Source organism: Neopelma chrysocephalum, unplaced genomic scaffold (assembly GCF_003984885.1).
Source record: "Neopelma chrysocephalum unplaced genomic scaffold, ASM398488v2 Primary Assembly neopelma1_70, whole genome shotgun sequence".
NCBI lineage: Eukaryota > Metazoa > Chordata > Aves > Passeriformes > Pipridae > Neopelma > Neopelma chrysocephalum.
The window spans coordinates 4299176-4321806 of record NW_020897730.1 but is presented as its reverse complement, the minus strand read 5'-3'; the positions used below and the strand labels follow the sequence as shown (position 1 = coordinate 4321806).

The 22631-nt window shown below is 36.7% G+C and overlaps 1 protein-coding gene across 1 annotated transcript in view; it reads left to right on the top strand.

Annotated features, from left to right (window-relative positions):
• Positions 1-18775, top strand: part of RHBDD1 (rhomboid domain containing 1) — a 33261-nt gene extending 14486 nt beyond the window's left edge. Inside the window, exons 6-7 of the mRNA XM_027686003.1 lie at positions 4331-4453; positions 18256-18775. Of these exons, the coding sequence (XP_027541804.1) occupies positions 4331-4453; positions 18256-18371 (239 nt within the window). The 3' untranslated portion in view covers positions 18372-18775. The remainder of the gene's footprint in view (positions 1-4330; positions 4454-18255) is intronic.
• Positions 18776-22631: the final 3856 nt, after the last annotated feature.

Sequence of the window (22631 nt, the reverse complement as noted above, 5' to 3'; positions counted from 1 at the left end):
ATACTTACTAAACTTGTATTACTTCTCTGGGCATGCCTCACCTTTCCTATTTAGAGAAGTGTGTGGATGTATTTTGTACAAAAGGCTTAAGCCTCAAATTAAGGTCATGACTTCCTAAAATGCTACCTCAGGGAAATATCATCCCTTTTGCAGAAGGCGTAGCAGTGGGAAAATTGTCTACTGATAGCAGCCCTTTGGACCTTGGCAAATCTGCCCTCATCTGGCAAATTTATCTGTTCCATTCTAGGATATTTTTTTCCCTTCTGACAGGGAACTTCTTCTTTCAAACACTTCTTGTAAATGAAGTAATTTACGTGCAAAAAGTCCCCCCCCTCACCAGGATAAATTTAGGCTTCACAGTTTATAGATGGATAGTTGGAATACTGGCACACTGTGAGTGTAGCACATTTGATTTACTTCTCATGCAGAACATTGAGTCATTATATGTGGAGTGCACACAAATAATAGGTGGGGGCCTTGTCTGTGAGGGGCAGAATTGGAGCTGTCTGTGAGAGGGGCTGTGTTGGATCTGAGCTAAGGGATGCGTATCTTATCTCCTGCAGGGATTTATGCTCTTTCCTAGGCATCTGCTGTAAGAACAGGATAAATACATAGAGATAACTCTCTCAAATATCTGCCAGTGTGCAGTGGCTTGTGGCTTAAAGATGTTCTCAGCAGAAAGTTTTATGGGGGAATTTTGTCTTTAATAGCCCATGGTAGATTCTTCTTCCATCCATTTGTCAAAAGCTCTTTGAATAGACTTGAACACTTTTAACACCTACAGCATCAGAGAAGGAGAATTTCACAGTTTATTTCCTGGTGTAGAATCTGTCATTTTTGTTTGGTTTGAATCTGCTAACTGCTAATTTAATTTGATGCACATTAATTCTTCTCTGTGAAGGGAAACTAAACCTTCATTCTTTATGTATTTCATGATCTCCTACACTCACAATGGTCATCTTTTCTCTCTAGTTGGAAAATTGGAGTATATATGGTTACTTGTAAGAAAACTACTTCATACATTTTATCATTCTTAGTATTCTCTGATGTTTGGTCATGCAGGGTTTCTTATTTTGTGTAGTCTTTTATCATTGAGATGTGGTTACGTTGAGCCAAGGTTATAGCTGCTTTTATCCTCTCTGATGGATTTTGTCTTCCATGATCTATCTCCAATTTTATTATTACATTACATAATTCCCACAGGCAGGATGCTGGGCCCTCGAATATTTTTGAAGCGTCTATTTTGTAATTCCTAAACAAACTATCTCAACCTGCTTTCCTTACCAACAGCAACGAGGACTGTTCCAACTTAGAAGTATGTTTACCCAGGATTTTCATTATTCCAATTCTCAAGTTGAAAAACATTTGATCTAAAGGCCAGCAAAGAAATAAAAGATAGTTAATACAGTGAAGTGAGCTAAGATGTGAACATACAGTGAGCACAAACTGCCTGTTTCCATGACTGGCAGTCTCAGCCCAGTTAAAGTTCACCCAGCTGCAGGTTCATCCCCCACCAGGGCCTGGGTGTGCTGCTTTGCTCTGTATTCCACATCCATAGACACTAAATCTTCCTTCAGTATCCCAGTGTAGCAGGGTGGATGGGAACTCTGAAGATTTATATTGGAAAAAGTACTTTAATAGCTAATGAAGATAAGAATTTGTACTTGACATTTAAACTCCATAATCTATTACAGCCACTGTATGAACACCAGCTGCTTGGAGCTTGGGTGGGTGTAAGAGACCACCCTTGTGGAAGAGGAGCTGATTCTGAAGAGCCCTTTATGTTTTTTTTTCCAGCTCTTCCTAAGTAGGGAAGATGTAAGAGATTTCATGTAATATATCTACCACGATGGGGGAGTGCACAGCACCTGAGGAAAAAGCTTTAGTATGCTGACAACAGGGAAGTCTGGGAGTTTTTTGCATGTTTTGGGCAGCCCCAAAATAGCCTTGTTGGTGCTTTGAGTTGTTGTGGACAAAAGGCAGATGGAGAGGGTTAACCTAAATTATTCTGTCTTCCAAGCTTGGCTTTAGATGTAGCTATTTAATTTTTTTTGTACCAAATTAATTTATCTAAAATAACTTATAACTGCAATTAAAAATATAGATATATTTGTTTTGTTCATTCCTTGTTCATATACTTTGTAATTGTCTTTCATCCTATTTGCAGAAGTCTTAATGGAAGATTTAACCTTTTGCTTGGTGTATGATATATGTAATAAATTTGGCCATCTGTGAATTAAGGAAACTTGTTCTAGTGTCATAGGCTAATGATGCATATCTTGATTAATTTTTCACTTTCTGGCATTGCTGATTTATTAGGATCTGCCTTTAAATGCCCATTTAAATAGAAAAATAGATGAACAGATTTTATGAAACAGTACAAGGAAACAGCTTTAGGAGAAAAAGGGCTTTCAGTGTAATTTTAACACATTTAGTATTTAGTAGCTGAATTAGATTTTCTCTAAATGCAGTTCATGAATAAAGTATTAGGACATTTATTTTGATTAATAGGAACACCTTGAACACGTCTGTCACCAAACTGTTTCTCGTTGTAAAAATAAAAGATTACAGCTTTCTGAGCACTTACAACTTGATGACAGTGTGAAACATCAAACAGAGAAAAATTTATAGTAATAGAACAAACTTAAAATACAATATCCTTTTTCTTTCATCAGATAATTTCCTGCTTTTAGTATTGGGATTTTTATAGTCTTCATGCATGCAGTTTTGAAGCCTCCAGAATATAAATTTCTAGCTGAGGAAATGTTCATTCAGATGAACATAAAGCAGAGGAAAATGAGGGGAATCTTTGTGAAGATTACATCCAAAGTGTATAGACAAGACAGCTGAATGCTGTCCTGCAGTCAGTTTTCACTGCAGGTGTAGGAAAACTCTCCCAATGTCAGTTGTAATTTCAAAAAAAAATATTTGGAAATGGACAGAATTGCACTTTTTCTATGTGTGTGTGTAATGTTTATACAAATATATCTACATCTGTGTATACATACATGTGTAAATAAAATATATAGGCATATTTGTGCAATACAGAGGAATATATATACTCCTTTATAGCATATTGTGCAGTTACTCTGTTCAATTTTTCCTGCTTTTCCTGTATAGCTTTTAAGATGGGCTGTTGCTGGGTTTATTTGGTTTAAGGTTCTGGATTTTTTTTCCTTACCACAATCATTTTTAAAAAGAGATTATTTGTTTGTCCTCACTTCATCATCTGTGCTTGTTGTTAAACACAGAGGCTTCACACATTACACATGGAATTGATATAACTAGTGAGAGAACACAAGACTATCATTGATGGTAATAATCTGAAGATAAAAGGAAATGGCATGTTTTACTTGTTTCATATGAACAGATTTCCACTTTTCTAATTTTGAAGAAAATGTGTATAATTTTCCCTCAGTTGGAAGACACTGGCAACATTTCTGTACTTTAGTTCTTCAAAATCCCTTGTTCAGCTGTCTGGAAATTAAAATGCCATAAAACCTTTGTCTTTTGAAGTTGCAAAAATGGAATAGAAAAATGGGACTTTTTTCCACAGTTTTTCTCAGTTTGTTTTCTGTGCTCAGGCAAGATCAGATTGTGTTGTTAAAAGGAAGAGAGTCTAACTCAATTCTCTAGCCAAGTAATTTTTTTTTTCTCTTAAATCCCATGTGTTTGGGTGGATGATGGTTTGTGCTTGGCTTTGGCAAACTTTACAAATGGTCAGGAATAGCTGGTTGTCAGCAGAGCAGCATCACTCACAGGACATCACGTGAGATCCAAGGTGTGGTTTTTCCAGGCCAGGTTTAGCTGTGCAGTAGCACAACATGAGCTGGATATGGGACTGCAGAAATTTGCAGGAAATCTTTTCCCATGTCTTCTCTAGGTCCAAGAAATACTTGTGATGAGGGGAAGGGAGAGATGTGGGGAAAAAGCCTGAAATCTGCCTGTTTTGTTGTTGCTGTTCTAGAGATGTTAATAAGGTGTCCAAGTATTGACAACTAAATGTTAAAAGGAGCTGATGAAAACTGTTGTTCTACTCTTGTGTGAAACTTCTTAATAATGACAATTCTATGACACTTACTTATAACAATTGTACAAAATTGAGAAGTTTGATCCATCTTTTTGTTGTTTTTCCCTCTCCTGTTACCATACTCTGGTTTTGTAAATTAGAAATTAATTCATGGCATGCAAGTAATTGAATCCTAATATTTTTTCTTTCCAAAATTAAAGTGAGAAGTGAAGATAGATAGTGTAAAGATAATATCTGATTTCAACTTGCTTACTGAGTAGCAGCAATTTATTTTCTTGATTTTTTGTTTTCATTTTACAGACTATTATGGCTATTATCCAGGTTATCAGTACAGAACTCCAAGGAACTACTATGATTATACTGGTGGGCTCACTGAAGAAGAACAGCTTGAAAGGGCAGTGCTAAACAGTCTTAATGAAAGAGGTAGGAATTTTATTGCATTTTATATCTTAAGTTATGATTCATACTAAGAGGGGAATCAGGAGGGAAAACAAGATGTATTCCTCGTTATTTATTTTCAGTATTTTTTGATCATATCTTTGGAAACAGATGAAAACTTCCTGGTAGAATTTTCAGAGAATGTCATGTGAGGATGCAGTGTCATTCTCTTAGTGTAATTACACTTATTCATAATTGCTTATTGTTTGATTACCTTACTACGAATGTAGTGAAAGAAATGCCTTTCTGACAAAAACCCCTTGAGTAAACTAAGTTGCTGTGCCAAAAATTCTTACCACTTCATACTACTTTTTAGAGAATTGTATAATAGAAAAATTGATGTTGCCAATATTTAAACTTTCTCTATGTGTGGCTTTTTGCTTTTTGTACAAATGTAATTGACAGGCAACCTACTGATTTTTAACTCTTCACACTATCCTTTTCTACCTTAAAGGAAGCTTATATTCTATATGGCTGAAAAACCTGGGAAAAAATATTTAGTAATAAAAATGATGTTTGTTTTTAGCTGAAATGTATTAGTATAAAATGTATGAAATGCATTCAGTGGGATATATTTTATCTTTTTATGATGCAAGTGTAATGAAGAGGGAAATAATACCTTGTAGAATCTGTTACTCAGTTTCTAAAAACTTCAAGGCTTGAGGGAAAATCTGTTTAACGTGACTGACAGCACACGATTAGAGCATCACCATGTAAAATTTTCTTCATGGTTATGCAGTATTTTCATATTGAATGCTAAAGTAAAGGTCAGAAATGAATATAGTATGTGTTGTCTGGTGTTGATATAGTTTTTCATATCAAGCATTGCTTTGTCTTGAATGTGTTGTATGTCAGTATGGATTCTTGTAGGAAGCCACAGGCTTTATATGCTCCTTAACTTAAGAAATCTGAAAGATTTCTTTTAAATCTGGTGAAGTTGTAACATTTAATCTTAAGAAAAATAATAATATGGCTGAATATGTCACAAACATAATTTTTCTTTTTCATAATCTTGGTATTTCATCTTCCTGGGTGCAAGGAACCATTCATTAGGAAAGAAATATAGAAGCCTCTACTTGTACCTGCAACCCTTCAAATGCAGAGCACCATTCATAAATCTCCACACAGAAAATTAATTTACACCACTGTTATGGCTGTCAGAGAAATACCAGGCAAAATATGAAAACCAATATCTTGACAAATCATCATCACTTTTACTTTCACACCTTCTGTGATCCTATTTTTTATTATGAAGAACATGTTGTGTTATCTGGAAGATGGTTTTAAAAAGTCAGCAGATGAGGCAAAATTGTAATAGAAAAAGACTTTTTCAGTCTGACAAATTCATTAACATATTGCTTAAAGTAAATACAGCTCTTTGCTTTATTGGGTTTGTATCTATTGTGAGAGTGACTTGGGAGGAAGAAGTGAGGACTTTTAGGGAAATCAGGGAGTTTTTAAGGGATTTTTTTTCTAGTTATCTTCCTTTTTTTTGTTCACCTTTGTTCTGCCTAAGTGTCCCTCAGCATTGTAAAGCTAGAAACTTAAAAATCCCCTAACATTTTCTACAGCAAGTTTATTGCCTTAGTGTATTTGTTTTACAAATTAACGCAGTCTGAGCAGTCCCATTTCAATCAAATCTAAGATAGTGAAATCTTAGCTTTCAAATAAGTCAATAAAATAGCACTTAGTCCATCTGGTCTGTCAACAGAAGATAGTGAATGAATTACTCTTTGTGCTATCTTAGGAATTTTTAGAAATTAACCAAGTAATATGTTGCCTTATGTAATTTTGGAAGGGAATGGGTCTAAAATGGACTTTATTATAAGGGATACTGTTTATTTTACTGTCTTCTTAACACATTTTTTGTAATTTTTACCATAAAGTTTGAGAAAGAAATCCTTCAAAGCTTTTAATATGAAGCATTTTGAAATGTGACTTGCAAGAATGAGCCATGTTTGTGGTCTATTTTTAAACTATCAAGGAAACAGAAAACTAATAACAATGATAAAATTATGATAATATAAATAAGTAGACACTATGCATTCTAAAGTCTTTCATGTATCAGGGTGAGACATTTGCAACTTTCATTTGGAGCCTTAATCTAAAACACTACACTCAGTAAGTACAGTAAGTATATCACTGTATATTGCTTCCAATATAATTTGGTGTGATCAAATATACAGAGATCTTGTTTTCAGTAGTTTCACAGGAGTGCTTTATTTTGCACCTCTCTCTCCTACCTACTGGAGCACTTTAGCTTGGACAAGCAAGACTTTAGAGTTGAACTCTTTAAAATATTTCCTTAGACAAGCTCCATAAAGGTTAAACTTGCCTATGGGCAGCTGTCTGATTGCACAAAGGAAGGAATATAGAGCATGTCGTCGATCAGACCTGTTTTAGGGACACAAAGGATGAGATGGAATTTACTGTGCTAATGGGAATTAGGATATTCTTCCCTGTCAGTTTGAAAAATAATTAGCTTGAATGAGCATTATCCTTTGAACATGATACGTTTCCCCTAAAGCGTGAACATTCAGAGGCTCTTGTAATTACATAGATGATGAAACAGGTACTTAACATGACAAAAAATTACATAAAATAATTTGAAATAGAGAGCTAAATGGTTGTAAAAGCAGGTACCACAATCAATTTAGGGCTCTCGTTTCATATTATTTTTTTTCCCCAACTATGACAGTTAAACCTTCATAGTTGCTCTATAACTTGGACAACAAAGTACTGCAGTAACTTTGATTGATTATTAATATTTTTCATGCTTAGTTGGACAAGTACATTTATTGTCTTTTAGGCCACAAACTGTAGCATTATGGATTTAGAATGTTGATCCAATGTTTATAAACTGATTTATAAACTGCTGTGATAGTATCCTGCTAAGCTAATTAGAGTCAGTGACGTAATACAGTATTTCCTGGTATCAGTTGTTGTCCACAACTGAAAACTAATTCCTACTACGACATGCATTGAGTTTAAGCTCAGTAGTTACTGTTCTGTAATCCTATACATGGGTTATCTAAACCCACCATAAAGATACAGCATTTCTATTTATTGTACATTCAGGCATTCCTGAACTGCAGATCCTGAAAATCTCTTTAATAATAATAATTAATGTCTAATGCAAGAAGAGAAATTTAGGCTTGTTTGACATATGTGTAGGCATCACTTTCAAGACTGTCAAACTATCATAGTGATTTAGGTCCATTTGCTGAAGGGAACTTCTACATATATTTTTTTCCATTGCCAGTTTTTGAATATGTTGTTGCTTCAAACAAGTATCCATTTACACAACATTAATTGTTTTTCTCTCCAAAGTTTGTTGTTTTGGCTGGTTGGGTTTTCTTGAAATTTTTATTCTTATTCCCATAAGTCTGTGTTTGTTGCAAATTCATCCTTTACTTAAGAAAATAATTTTGGCTTTAAAAAGTCATGTCCTTTTTAATGGATACCATTTTTAATACTGGTATTGGCAGCCACCATTAATGTAACCCCAGTATAACTATATCTCTGATCTATTGTTTGCTTGCTATTCTGCTCACAAGAAATATCTTGATTAGTGTGGGATGTGGATTTGGATTTTTGTTGTGGTGGGTGTTTGGGATTTTTTGTGAGCTGAACTTTTAAGTGTCTGACTTTCAGTCTCAGTAATGTTAAGAATCCCTTGCAAGCTCATGTTTCTCCACAAAGGAATTTCCCTCTTTTTCGTAAGACTAAGTTTTTAAACATGTAGGTGATTATCTTTATAGTTTGTAATTAAAGAGAAAGTATCAGATATAGATATTCCTCTTACATTTTATAATGAAACAGTCTAGATAAGCATTTCTTTAGTTTTAATTTAAAACTAAACAAAAAACCCTATCCACTCGAAAGTTTTTAGGTGGCCAAGTATGGACTGGTTATAGGTATGTTTGATGCAGTTAGGAAATATCTTGGCATCTGGCTTTACCTGTTCTCTGAGTTTGTAAGGGTTCCTATTTCTGTTTGCTTCTACTGAGACAGACCTTTTTGTTGGTGGCTTGTGAAATTTGCCAAATCCATGGATTATGTAATAAGAATTAAACTTGTGTGATTAGACTAGAGAAATACTGTATAACCTTTCTTTTTCTTTTTTCCCCAGTCAGTGTTATGTTTCCCTTCTGCAAATGTAGAAGTGCCAGTCTTTGCATTTGATTATGCTGGTTTGCTGTAGAAATACCTTCAAATAGATAATAAGCTCAAATGTGCAGTGTGTGATATCAGATTAAAATACATTTCATAAAGCCATGTGCTAGGACTTGGACTTCAAGAATCAGATGCAACTTTTGTGTTGAGTTTTGCTTTTCGGTTTTTTTTGTTTTGTTTCGTTTAGGGGCTTTTTTGTGGTTTTGTTGTTGTTGTTGGTTTTGTTTGGTTGGTTTTTGTGGGGTTTTTTGTTTGTTTGTTCGTTGGTTTTTTTTTCTTTTTCTTTTTTTTTTAATTCAGGTTATGTATGGTCTCAGGTATCCAACAGACTTCTTGGAAAAAAACTTTCTTCATTAAGTAGAGCTCATGTTCCAAATATCTTTCTAAAACTGCAACTGTGCTCTGTGATCCTGATCACCAGCACTTCCTTAAGGCAAATTTCCAGGAAAATCAATCAGCACATTTTTATCATTTCCATACAAAGCTTTGGTAACAGTGTGAGTAGCAGACAGCTTGCAACAAGAAGCGTGGCCAGAATTCTCTTACAAATATTTAATGAATTTTCTTCTATCTGTGTCTTCATAAATACATTGGTTGGTGCAGGATAAACCAGGTTTGCTGAAAATTATAACCAGAAACCTCCTGATTCTCTTGATAGTGGTGATAAAAGTTCACCAGACAGGTGAGATGTACCACTAAGCTTTTCCCCATGAGTGCATCTTTTAAACCAGAGTCATGAGCAATTAGCACCTGGGAAATACTCTGGCATTGAGAACAGTTCTGTAAGGTGGGTACTTTTGGAAATGCTGCCCAAAGGGTTTAACTTCCTTTGATCTTCAGGCAACAAGCTGACAGTGACATAGTTGGCGATATAGGTTCTGATTATTGCTACAAAAGATCTTGAGATGAGAATGTATTCAAATTTTCATGCTAAAATGTATAAACAGGGCTGAGTATTTTTTCCTGTGACTTCCTCAGTATGCAAATACATCCTCAGGCCCTGCCAATGCAGTTTGCTTTTGGATGGTTTCCTTCTTGCAAACGTTTCAGCTGCTGAAGACAATTAAAGTAGGAGGAAAACAATAGGAATAGTTAAATCTTTGACTGTATCTAGAGATGTTTTGCTTACATTCACACTACATCTGTTATAAAATCAAGGTTTGCATATAGAGATAGAGGCCTCTTGGTGTTATGATCCAAGACTCAGTGATACAAATGGGAGTCTTCTCTCTGACTTCAGTGGTGTCTGGAAACATTATTTTTTTTTCCTTCAGTAACTTGAACTTTGTCTTAAAGGAACAAAAGTTGTTCTTTTCACAGAGGGTTTGGCAGGGTCACCTTGCTGGGGAACAGGCAGATCTGCTCAGCAGCTGTGGCATAATCAGAAGAAGCTGCGTGTGGGCTCCATCAAAGCACTTCCTTACCCTTTGGAGAAAGTGGTAGTTGCTGTGGAGTGGCTCCAGCCTGCACTGGTGTCTCCATCCATCCATCTGGGTTTTTCTTAGTCTTGGCATTGGGAAATGGATATAGTTCAGAGTGTCTTTGTTGTTGTGGGTCTTTGTTAGGCAAGCAGAAATGCACCAAAGGGAAAACAAAGTGGTTTTTTATATATTAAGATACTTGCAACTGTTAACAAACTTAGTCTGGGAATGTTTTTACTGGTAAACTAAGGTCAGTGAATATTCCTAATTTTAGATTTATCCGTGATTTACTATTTTAACTGTGGTTTATCATTGAATTAATTCTATAGACTATATATAGTTTACATTTTGTTCATTGGGACCATATTAAAAGTGATGTTCTGAGGTCTTTTTCTGATCTCTGACTGAATAAATTAGTCATTTACTAATGAAAAGGATACCTTGCTACGTGCAACTGAACAAAATAATTCTACTACGTGATGATAAATATACAGCCAACCTGAAATTCTTCTTTTAACTGAAGTTATTCCTGGCTTTCTTACTACTCTGAAGAGGAATAGATGTCTCTGTCTTAGCCTAGAGACTGGTTAAGTGGCATGTTTATATGGAGGTTTTTTGAGTTGGTTAGTAAATCCCTTTCAATACTTGGCAATGAAAGATATATTTGATTTTGTGTATCAACTATTTAACAATGAGTTTAGCCTTGGTTAGGTTAGTTAACATCAGAAGATTATCAGATGGTTAGAAAATGCAGTGAGATTATTTTATGCCATCTCTCCTGTGGTATTTTCAGTATCCAGCTAAAGAGCACTAGCTGGAAGGTAGCTGTAAAACTAATCCCCTTATTCTTTACTGAAGGGCATCCAGTCCAGCAGGGTCCATATCCTCCTGCTTCTACTTTGTAGCATTGATTATTTGTAGCAAATGGGTGATCTGAGGGTGCAGTAAGCTTTTGGCTTATGCTGAGGTGGTGACTGAAGGTCTCTAAAAATGTTACAAATGTGGTTTTAACAATTTACATAACTTTAACAAGAGTTTGTTGTTTTGGTGATACAGATACAGTAAAGATGAGACTTGGAGGCATCATTAAAATAAATATAAAAATCCTCAATTAGGAAGGGATTAAAGATTAAGTCTTAGCCATGTCTTCTAACCAAAACAAGTTATCAGACATTTGGGAGGGAGTGATTTTTGTGTGTTTCTCAATTCTGTCATCTCTTTTAAAAATGAGAGAGGGAGACTGTTTGAGATTTGTTCTCGCTTGCTCCTCTGACACTCCAGTTGTATCTGGATTCATTCATTGTATGTTTCTTTCCTCAGAAATTCATTACCCTCAACTAATTTCCTGCTAATTTGATTTTTCATTTGTCAGCTGTTCCACAGCACAGAAACAAGAGTTACTTCTATTTCTCTTCTTCATCAGTTTATGTTCAAGTCTGTAGATGAGGCACATTGGCACCAGCACCAGGAAGAATAGTTTGCTTCATAGCATGACAGAATTCTTTAATACATTGACAGAAACTCAAAGGGCAGTGTTGGAAACAATAGTGTAGGCTAATAAATGTGGTCTGTTTGGAGCTGAGGAGGAAAAAATTGGACAGTGATAAGTGCTAAAAGCCAAATCTCTCAGACTGTATAGCATGTCTGTGTTTTGCAGAGGGAAGGACATGAAAGAATAAAAACAGTTTTGCCATTTTATATTATTTATTCAGTTGTAGTTCCTGTCTGGCTTCTAGTGCAACACAAAACAGTGAAAAGGCTGCTGTGTTTTGTTTGTCTCAACTCTTTGTGGAAGGCTCCTAGTCTTTCTGAAGCATGAGAGGATAAAAAATACATGCATCACCTTTCCCTAGTATTCCCTGTACAATACAGTAAATCAGAAGGTAGTTGTTAAACTGACCTAAAGACTTGACTACTAATTGGCTGGAAGATGTGAAAGAACTACAGCAAGACTGGGCTTTTGACTCGAGCTTCTCCCTGTCCTCCAGTTTGCTGCTTCCAATTCCAAATGCATCCAAAAATATCTGGTTGATTATGCATTAAAATTATATGTTTGGATGTTTATAAACTGAGAGAACTTGCATTTTCTTAAATAGAACACTTTAAACACTGGTATTTTTGCATAAAAAGGCAAGGTAGATCAGGTATATACCACAGGTATGACAATGTAGCACGTTGGATGTGATCTGTAACATGGCCAAGAGCAGTTTGTGAACTTCAATTTTATACAGTTGTTATACCATAGTTAGCAGGGCTATGCTATTTATGGAAGAAATACTTTATATAAAACTGGTATAAATGAAAGCAGAGCAAGTGTTCAAAGTTATGATGTTTGACCAAATATTTTCAAACCATTATTGCTTAGTAGTATCAGTAAATAAACTGTAGATCTTTCGCACCTGTTTTAACAATCTTGATCTCTTTCTTGAAGGATGTCATTCTGAGCCCCCCAAAGGACATCAACAGCTCATTTTCCTGTACATTTTTTCATATTTCCATTCTCCGTTTCAGGAGGAAAATCACCCTTCTTTTTGTGAGCCACGGGAGGGTTACCTGAGGGTAGAGAAACAGGTGCTCTGCAGTGTCTGTATTTCCTGGAAGGAAGGTTTGAAGGGGCTGAACAAATATCCTAGTTTTGGTGACTGTGTAAGCTGTCTTTAAATTCAAAACAGTTCCTAGAAAAATTATTGAAAGAGCTTATCAGGTCTGTGAGCTCTTTGGCCACTGAATTATTGCTCTTATTCTTTGACAGCAACACAGGTACTGAGCTGGAGGTGTGATCTGTCATGGATGACATGGTAATAGGGAAGATGCAGTGAAGCAATGACACTGTATAAAACGGTGATGTCTACATGAGATAGTCCTGATGGACCTGCATTTGGGAGGACCCAGGATAGTGGTCTTTGAGAGAGCAATTTGTTGGCTGCAGGAAACATGTTTGAAGAAAAAGGGGAGATCCCACAATGAGTTTGCAATGAACCAAAGCAATACCCGAACCTTGGCTCTGCTAAGGGCAGATTTTCTTATTTCACACCTTTCAAAGGCTGGGAAAATCAAAGCCAGATTATCTTTGTGTACACTTGGGCATGAAATGGTTATTTATGAGGCACCTGTCAGGACTTTTCTCTTGCCACAGACCTGCCTTTTCATCCAGATGAGAGCTCTCTATGTTTTGGTTTGCTGTGTGGTACTTGCTGTGTTCAAAAGAGATTATTGCTTGTCTGTGATTACCTTCTATAGCAAAGCTGCTACAAAAGTAAGAGTTTTTTGGAAATGAGCAGTGTCTGTTTTCTGTATGGGTATGTGAGTGTTTGTATAGTTTGGGTTTTGTATGGGTACCACATTCACTAATTCCAGGGCAAATAGTGATACTGATAATTGCAAGCTATTCCACTGAAATATTCTGGATTCTTCTTTAACACAGCTAAAGCTAGCGTGAGAAAGAAATGCAGACATGCTGCTTTGTAGTAACACTGCTACTGATTTGCTACACTCACTTTCTTTTTTCCAGCAGCATCAGTATTTATCAAAGACCTACTTGCATATTTCTGGTTTGGTAGCTTGATAAATTGTTCCTAAATCTTATAGAAACTCTCTTGCAAATCCTATTATCTAATGTAAAACTAAGGTCATAACTTCAGAGAAGAGGAAAAAGAATCAAGTGAGCATTTTTGATGTAACACTTCTGCAGCTTGAACTACAAGCAGAACTGAAACCCCATGTGGAGATTTTGTCTGTTTGGCTCACCCTGTAAGATGACCAGCTGATTTATCTTCCTTATGTTGAATTTCCTGCAATGGAGTAAAAAATATACACTTCACACACATTCTATAGGTGTTGCTATTACACTGCCAGGATGGCACGTTTCAAGTTGTCCTTGTGTCTGATCTTCATGATTAGGGGGCACTGTATAGGTGACAACTAAATGACTGGCTCATTTGCACTGCCAGCTGGCTGCATCACTGCTGCTGTGCTGTGCCACAGCCAGATCCATGGCTCTGGTGTTCCTGTGAAATCTGTGCTGCTTTGTGCACTGCTCTGCTGGCCTGTGCAGTGAGGCTGGATGGAGGGTCACATGTCTTATTCAGCAGAGCAGGTCTGAATTGTCTGTTACTGATGTAGTAAAACTACTAATTCCAATGAAGTTGGGTATGTCCTTTGCCCTCTGTGCTTTCTTTGGGAAACAGGAGTTGTTTGGGGTTGGTTTTTTCTTTTTTTTTCCTAGTATTGACTGTTACTGGAAAAGCTGATATTTTCCATCACATTTGGAGCTATTTCTGAGATACTCTAAGTGATGAATTGTTGTCACTAACAGTGTGAGTGCTTTTTCACCTCTTCCTGCCTGCTCTCCTAGATCATGCATCTGGGGACTGTATTTTAGTCTTTGAAGTGCTGAGAATATGTGAAAAATATCTGAGGAAGGGGACATTGAGCTGATCACTTTTAGAGTGAAAAGCCTTGGAGTGTGCTTTGCATGTTAAAGGGTGACAGCGTTGTATTGCAGATGCTTAAAATAAGAAAAACAATAGACAAATCTTACCTGGTAACAAGATATGCAATGTAGAGGGTTCTTGTACAGAAGACAGCTGTGTTTACTCTTCAGCCTCAGGGGTATGGTGTTGGTTCTGCACTTGGCCTGGTCACAATAACAAGTTAAGTTCTGAATTTAGGACTGGTTTTAGCACAGAACAAAGTGTATATGTATTCCAGTGGCTTTCACTTTGCCTTCCTTTTGATGAAACCCGTTGTGACAGAAAGTGCTAGATGCTGGCAAACGATCCTGGGGTTTCAAAGCAGCCAGACAATAAACAACTCTGTAATATTCAGTGCAGCAGCTTCTCTAGAGCCCATCTGTTTGAAAATAAGCCCAGTTCTGCTTACAAGGCAGAGTACTTTGCTGGCTGAAGTTTGTCCCCATTCCCACGTGGCCAGGGTGGTTCTGGTGCCATCTCCTGGGAGTGTCCTGGATGGTGGGAGCCCAAGCCAGTGCACCCTGTGGTGTAAGGGTCTGTCTAACATCTCATTATTTAATCATCTTCTTGCATGTTAATAGAGTCACCTGTCCATGGTTACAAGTGTGAGTTTAATAGCACAAGCTAAGACATGCCCTCTCTCCTCCTGTTTAATTTCCTGAGGGAGGAGAGAAGCAGAGGCCCACTTGAAATTGTCATCCTGGGCATCCTTTCCTGAAACCAATCTCTCTGCATGGGCCGGACTTGCACTGTTTGACAAGGAAATTGCTCCTCAAGCACGTCCCTCTGAATTGCTTAAAGGAACTGGATGTGTAATAGTGTCTGGCTTCCTTGCTTTTTACAAGAAGATGATCAGATCTTTCAAAATTAAAAAGACATGAGATCTTTACAGATGATGTGTATCTGCTGTATCAGAGTTTCAGGAATTTCAGAATTGAGATGGTTGTGTGCAATCTGTTAATTACAAAAATTAAAGCAGGTAACAGAATTAAAGATATAAGCCAGAGTTTTTCTTAAGAACCAGAAGAACTGTGTGCAGAATTTTCGGTGCAAAGTCTCCAATATTTAACAAGGTATGGGTAATAGTCTCACATAAAGGGATATTTTTCTTTCTGCCTTTTCAAATTGGGCAGTTGCAATTCTAAAATGACTGTGTTGAACACGCTGGTAATTTGATTTCAGAACTTGAAATTGGAATGGAACTAAAAGAGTATGACAAACTCTTTTGTTCCTTGAGGGATTCCCCTGGTTAATTGTATCTTTTGACTTGAGAAGACTTCTGCTCAGTAGTTTCTATTTTCCTGTATTGTTTATATCCAAGACAAAGGGTGCAAATTTGAGTAACAATCTGAAAATATGTGTTTTTTTTTTTAAAACTCATTAAGATGGTCTTGTCTGTCGGTATAAACAATTTTACAGTCTAATTTCCAAAATGGTTGTGCTGGCTACTATACAAGCAGTTCCTCATGTAAATCTTGGTGTGGATCAGGTGCCAAAGGAAGAGCAGGAAGCAAAGCTGGGCACGTGCTCAGCATCGGCACTGGAAGTCCAGGCTGATGAGCTGAGTGTAAAACCTTCTCAGTTTCTCATCCAAGAGCTGCTTGATGTTCATAGTGGGGGAGAAATATGTAAAAAAGTGAGAACAGTTAGTGTGGGCACCTTCATTTCGGGCAGAGTGTCTGTGATTCATCAACTTTCTGATTGTGTCGTGCTGAGCAACCTTTGAGCGAGTGCCCAAAGCACGTCTGTTGTGGGGCACTGTGGGTTCAGAGGGATGTGCTGCAGTGCCTAAACACAGCAAGAGCTTTAGGCATCATAAGCACTTTTATTTAACGTGTGGATGAAAATGTTTAAGCTTGTTAAAGCTTTGTCTGTATTACATTAATACAGGTTTAGTTACATCTCTTGCAGTTACAGTGGTTTTCTTGTCTTCGTCCAAAGTGCTTTGTGAACTGCAGTAACAAAAGCAACCCCTCCACAGAGTGACAGGATGGAGGGTCTCGGTCTTCTGTATTCACAGAACACAGTTCTAGTTCACAATAGAATTAATTTTAAAATATGCTATGTAAGGGTTAAAGTTTTCTTCTAACTTTGTTGTGCTATATCCTTTGGTTTTGTCTGTCATCTGGTGTTTTTGCAGTTTTCCAAATACTTTAAATACAATCTTAAAATCCATTAGTCTTGACATTTTTTTGCTGATGTGCTGAAAAGCCTGTGTTTGTTTCTTGCTCAGACATCAGGTGGTGTCTCAGTAGTAGCAGTGGCCTAATTACCATTTCTGAACACAGTGGCTTATAAATATTTTGATAAGAGAAAGGTGTTATTTCATTAATATTTTTGCTGTAATTAAAAAAAAAGGTGTCAGGGAACTATTTTAGGTAACAGGATAATTTAAATATATACATACAGATACAAATACCTGTATTTGAGCCTTCAGATCCAGACAACTTCACTCCTCACTGTATTGTTTGATGTAAAATAAGATCTTTTATGGAATATAGAGCTTTTCAAAATGTATTGTTAGTCTTTTATTTTCAGGTCAACATATAAAAGAGCATTTTGCATTTTTTTAATAGCACCTAATTCTGTTCCTAGTGGTTACTAAAGCACATGTATATTTGAAAGGTTGAGCATATTTTACAGGGACTCTGCAAGTACTTGAATACACTGTATTAGTGGTATCTGTTTTCTTACATAACAATTAACCAAGGATGCTGTATAGTAAAAGAAATGTTTTCATAAGAAACCTCATATTTAATTGAAAATTTCACTGCTGAAAAGAATTTTTTAAAAATGCAAATGTTTTCTTAATTATCATGATTTAAAAAAAAAATTCTCTAACTTTAGCATTACAATGCAGTTTTGACCCTGTGTGGTGCAGGTGAAAGTTTAAGAAATACTGAATGTTACAAAGGCTGTTTTATTATCTTTAAAGCTAATTTGCTTATCCTTAACACTGTAATTATGTTCAGGAGGCAGACTCTCATTTTTGTTCCCCACACCTCCTCAGCTGAGCTGGTGTGTGTAACCACAACCTTGGAACTGTTTCTTTGCTCGGTGACTTTGTGTGAGTTCTGGAGAGCTGCTGGAATAGCCTGTTCTTGCCTCCTTTTTGGGTGCCAGGGCAGAGAACTGTCAGTCCTGGTGTGCTCTCGCTGCTCAGATTATTTTGCTTACAGTTCTGTCTGAATGAGCTGCCACGTGTCCTTTACTTCTGAAACTGCTGCCAGCTGAGGATGGGAGCTGTGTGTGCATCTGGTGTGGGTCTGCACATGTTGGACTCGATGCTAAAAGCAAAAACAAAAGCTTATTTTGCCAGAAGTAACTGCTGAGGACATTTAAATAGTTTAACAATCTGGAGTTTACTGTGTAAAGCAGGGATCGTAAAAATGTGAATACTTGTTGATACTTGTTATTAAAGGGTTAATACTTGTTAGATGTTCCTTTGGTTGTGGTTTTTTGGTTTGTGTGTTTTGATTGGTTTGAGGGGTTTTTTTGGGGGTAGTGGTGGTAGTTTTATTGTTTGGTTTTTTGTTTTTGCTTTTTATTTGACTTTAGGAGCAGTTGCTGGAAGTTGTAATTGCCCCGAAACCATCAGAATTGAAAACATTCAACTCCCTGTTTCCTTTGTGTTGTGGTGCTTTGGCTTACAGGATATATGTGCATTTTTCTTGTATTACACAACCAACTAACAGTTGTTTTTCGCTGTGTCTTGTAGATTTTGGTGGAGCAATGTATAACAACGAGCGGCGGCCGTATGGGTTTTGGTTCCCACCTGAGCGCTCAGAAGAGGAAATAAGAAGGCAAAGGCTCCGTAGGTTTGAGAGACGATGAAATGGCCACACGTCCATGGGAATTGTAAAGTGCTCTGCAGAGTTACTGAAATATTTGCAGATTCGTTTGTAATCTGCAATTTACAGATTAATTTATAATCTTTCTTCCATTATTTTTACTACTGCTCACAGAGCTGCAGAGGGTCTGGTGAGTTCAGGCTCAGAATTGGAACTTGAACAGAAAGTATGAGATGGGAATCAGAATGTGATCTTTGGCTGTCTCCGTCTTAATGCACCTTAAATATGGAACAAGACTGGTGATTTTGCCAAACTGTCTTTTTATTCCTTAAGTTATTTTGTGTAGCTCTAAGAATTCCTTGGCTTTTTGACTGCTGTTGTTCTCAGACAACAAGTTTTCTTCATCCATCACAGCTGAAACATTAAATTTTCTATGTGACTTTAAAAGTATGCAATTTTTCATTACAAGCCTTTCTCCATTATCCATGATGACCAACTTTTTTGGGGGATTGGGATGTGAAATGGCACTTGAAAAAATTGCTTTGATGACAATGATCATTTGAGTCCAGGCTTAAGCTTTTGAGCAGTCTTCCAAACTGTGTGAAAAATAGTTGCAGCTATCCTTACCCTGTGGAATTATTTCATACAACCTTTAGTGTGGCAGTCTTCCTCAAAACACACCATTTTATCTTGGGCTTATATGTGATAAAACTGGGTTGTAACTACTTATGATTTCCTAAAGCCTTTCTTAATCTTTAAATATTAAATATTCTTAATATGCTTTAAATAAAAAAGTGCTGCCCTTTACAGAACTGAAAAAATTTGTTAGGAGTTTTATGGAAAGGAAGGTGGATATGCCATACAAAGAATATATTTATGTAGTAACATACTTTTCTAAAGCATCTATTTCTCTCAGAAGGCTTGGAAATTGTATTGTGTATGTGCTGTTCATGCAGCTTTGGAAATTCCACTATTTCTCTTTATTTATCTTGTTTGAAGACCAGTAGCAGAGGTGAGAGTTTGTGGTCTTGTGGAGACCATGCCTAAATATAAGCTACCTTGAATTCCTCATTTTCTAGAAAGAAATTCCCTACCCAGCTAGAGGAGTTGATAGGAGAGCTGAGAGCTCAGTTGTCCCCCTGGGCAGACTCTCCCCACAGCAGCTGTCCTGCCTGTTCAGCACTGTTAGCTAACAAACCTGGAGGGCTTTGGTTCCAGCATCACTCTGAAAAATCACTCCTTGACCAGGCATTTTATCTTCATAATGGAAGAATTTATTCCTGTTTTCAGTCCTGGAGAGGTGTGATTGCACAAGAATAACTTGGTTATTGGTGTAGTACAGCATTAGGATGAGCAATTTAAGGATTTCACCAACCTGTGCTTTATGAAGTCTAATTTTCTACAGGATTGATCACTTGAATGTAAAAAGCAGTGCTGTATTTTTGATATAGCAAAATAACCTGAAAATAAATTTTTTTACTGTGTTCTTTAAATAAATAATACAACTTCAGTTTGTAGCTAATGTATGTAGGGAAAGCTTTCGTTTGCTGAGGAATGCACAGGCTGTTCAGTTTTGTGATGCAGACTTTGGCCATGACTGCAGTGTGAGTTCGGGTGTTTTGTTCAGTAGTGTAAGAACACTGTTAATATTCTGCAAAGGGCTTTCTGGAAGATTCTGAGGCACTTCGTACATATGGAATGTTAATTTTTGGTGTTTTTGGGCTTGGTTGGTTTTGTATATATGCAATAGCCATAGAATAAAACAGCACATACTTTTATGGAAGGCCAACTTTTCTGTGCTCACCAAAAATAAGTATCAAAAACCTACATATTTTTCTCAGCAGGTGGATGGAAATGAGAAGGAAGTAGCATTGGTTCCTCAGACAAATCTTTTAATGCTCTGGTCAAAAGTTTCAGTGTAACTCACTGTGTCTGTTAAGTTCTGATATTTAACTTATTTAAAACCACTGGATTAGCCACTTGTCAGTTGAAAAATCAAAAATCTGATTACAATGCTATAAGCACTTGTTTTTGTAAAGCGAACTTAGAAATACATGCCATTAAATATTCACAAAAATTTTCAGTACTAATAATTGTTCATTGTTCTGACCTCTTTGTATATAAAATTGAAATAAATATTTTTTTAGTATTTAAAGCTGTTTGGTTTTAATTGTAGTAATTAATAAGGTGTATATTTTAAATTACAGAGCTGCTGCCATGTTGTTAGAAATTAATTGTGATACCAAGGGGGCAGATGGATTGTGTTGGGACTAATTTTGTTTCTTTTTAATTTAGTGACAGTTTGGGAATTAGATTATTGAAAAGTTCCAGTACTTACAGTATTTGGAAAGTTTATTAAACAGCATGATTCTTGCTCATTGCAGGGGGTTGGACTACATGGCCTTGAAAGGTCCTTTCCAACCCAGACTATTTTGTGATTCCTTAGTAGGATTTTTGCCATTAAAGCTCCCAAAGTTTAGGTTTTGGAGCACCAGTGAGGGGAGATGTAGCAGATGAATCCCTACCATATGCTCTGCTGCACTTCATCTCTTCAGGGACAAAAATTAAGGGCAATCTCCACAGATGGGTGTTCCACATTGCATATTCTCTGGCAATATTTAGTGCCTGATTAAGCCTCAAGTAAGGACTCCTTAAGAAAATGTAGCTTTGTATCAAATATTTTAGCATCTGCAGTTTGATTCCTTTGTTGCAGGAGCTGTGATTTCTTGTGAGTTTTTTGTACTTCCTCTAAACTCTGTGATCAGGTACCATGTAAGAAATTCCACCCCCTAATTAATCCTAATCAGCAGACTTGTTAACAGGCACATTCTTGAAATTTAATGGTTGAATGACCTAACATATTACTGTTAATAAATAGGGGTTTCTCGCAGTCCAGAATTAAGATGTGATGAAAGAACTGTGTGTTTAACTTTAAAATTCTTTTTCCTCTTCCATCTTGTCTTTAAGCACAGGCAAATTGTAAAAAGTGAAAGGGAGACTCTAACTCTTATCACTGATAAAATTTGTTCATACCACAGATAGGCAGATAAGGAAAAAAGAGCCTAAATTCTGATTCATTAAATTAATGATGGAATGATGATGTGTTTGGGTAGAGAAAAAAATTCTTTATTAAAGCAGACCTTACTAGGTTTTATGCTAAAAAAAAAAAAGCAGAAAAGAGGGAAGAGAGGATACCTGAGAGAGGTAAAGCCTTTGTTTTTTAACTATATATTAAGGAGCTTAAATTACCAGTGATTGAAGCAGCTGTGAGCATTGTCAGCCCAAGGCAGTTACCTGGACCACCGAGGGAAGAACAACTCGCCTCTTCTCCTGTGATGACAACATGAATGGGAATGCCTGCAGGACAAAACTAACTTTCTTTGGTCATCCCTTGCTCTCTTTAATTATGATCCTCATATGTGACAAGTGTATATACTGTTAATATAAAAATGAATAACTGTTGAACCTTTGAATTGTGCCGGGACCTGGCACTCAATAGGTGAGAGCGTCTGAAGATCGCACAGCAAGTCTGAGTGAAACACTGAATGAATGACTTGGGAAGCAGTTTGGGTACAGCTGCCTTTGCTGTTGTTGTGAGGTGATGGGAAGGGGTGTTGCAGTTCATTTTCACTTCTGGTTCTGGGGCTGGTGAATTGTAACCATTTTTGTTTAGCACTGAATGACTAAGTGTGAATCACGCTTCCGCAGAACAGCTGGCGAACAGATCCTCATGTTTATGTGCTGTGGCTTCTTGAGTGTGCAGACATGAAGGACAGAATCATCTTATGGTTTTATTACAAGCTTCTCATTGTTTCCTACATATGAAAAAAAAATCAGTTATTTCTTATTTGTTACCAGATTTCAGAGGGCAAGAAAATATTAACACTGCTGAGCTTTCAGTTGTAGGAGCTGTTTCTAAAGAAGTATCAAGCTTTCGAAAGGGTCTTACAGTGAATACTGATATCCAGGAGCTGTGAAAACTGGAGACATTTTTCTGTACAAATCTAATGTGGTTTGGGTATTTTTGTTTATATGATATGCTGAGATTGGTAAAGCAACTGGGTTAGTAAAAGAGAAGATCAAGGATACATATGACAGCAGTCTTCTGCTGCATGAGAACAGTGGCAAACTCATCTCTCTTGTCCATTTACAAGCAGAAATTGGCCTCATTTGCTGCAAAATGTGTGTAAATGAAGGATTTCTAAACATGCAGATAGTGAACTTTCCTAATAGGCTGGGGATATTCCAGAATTTCCTTCTTCTCTCTTTTTGGAGCAGTTAAACAAAAGTATCTCTTCATGGC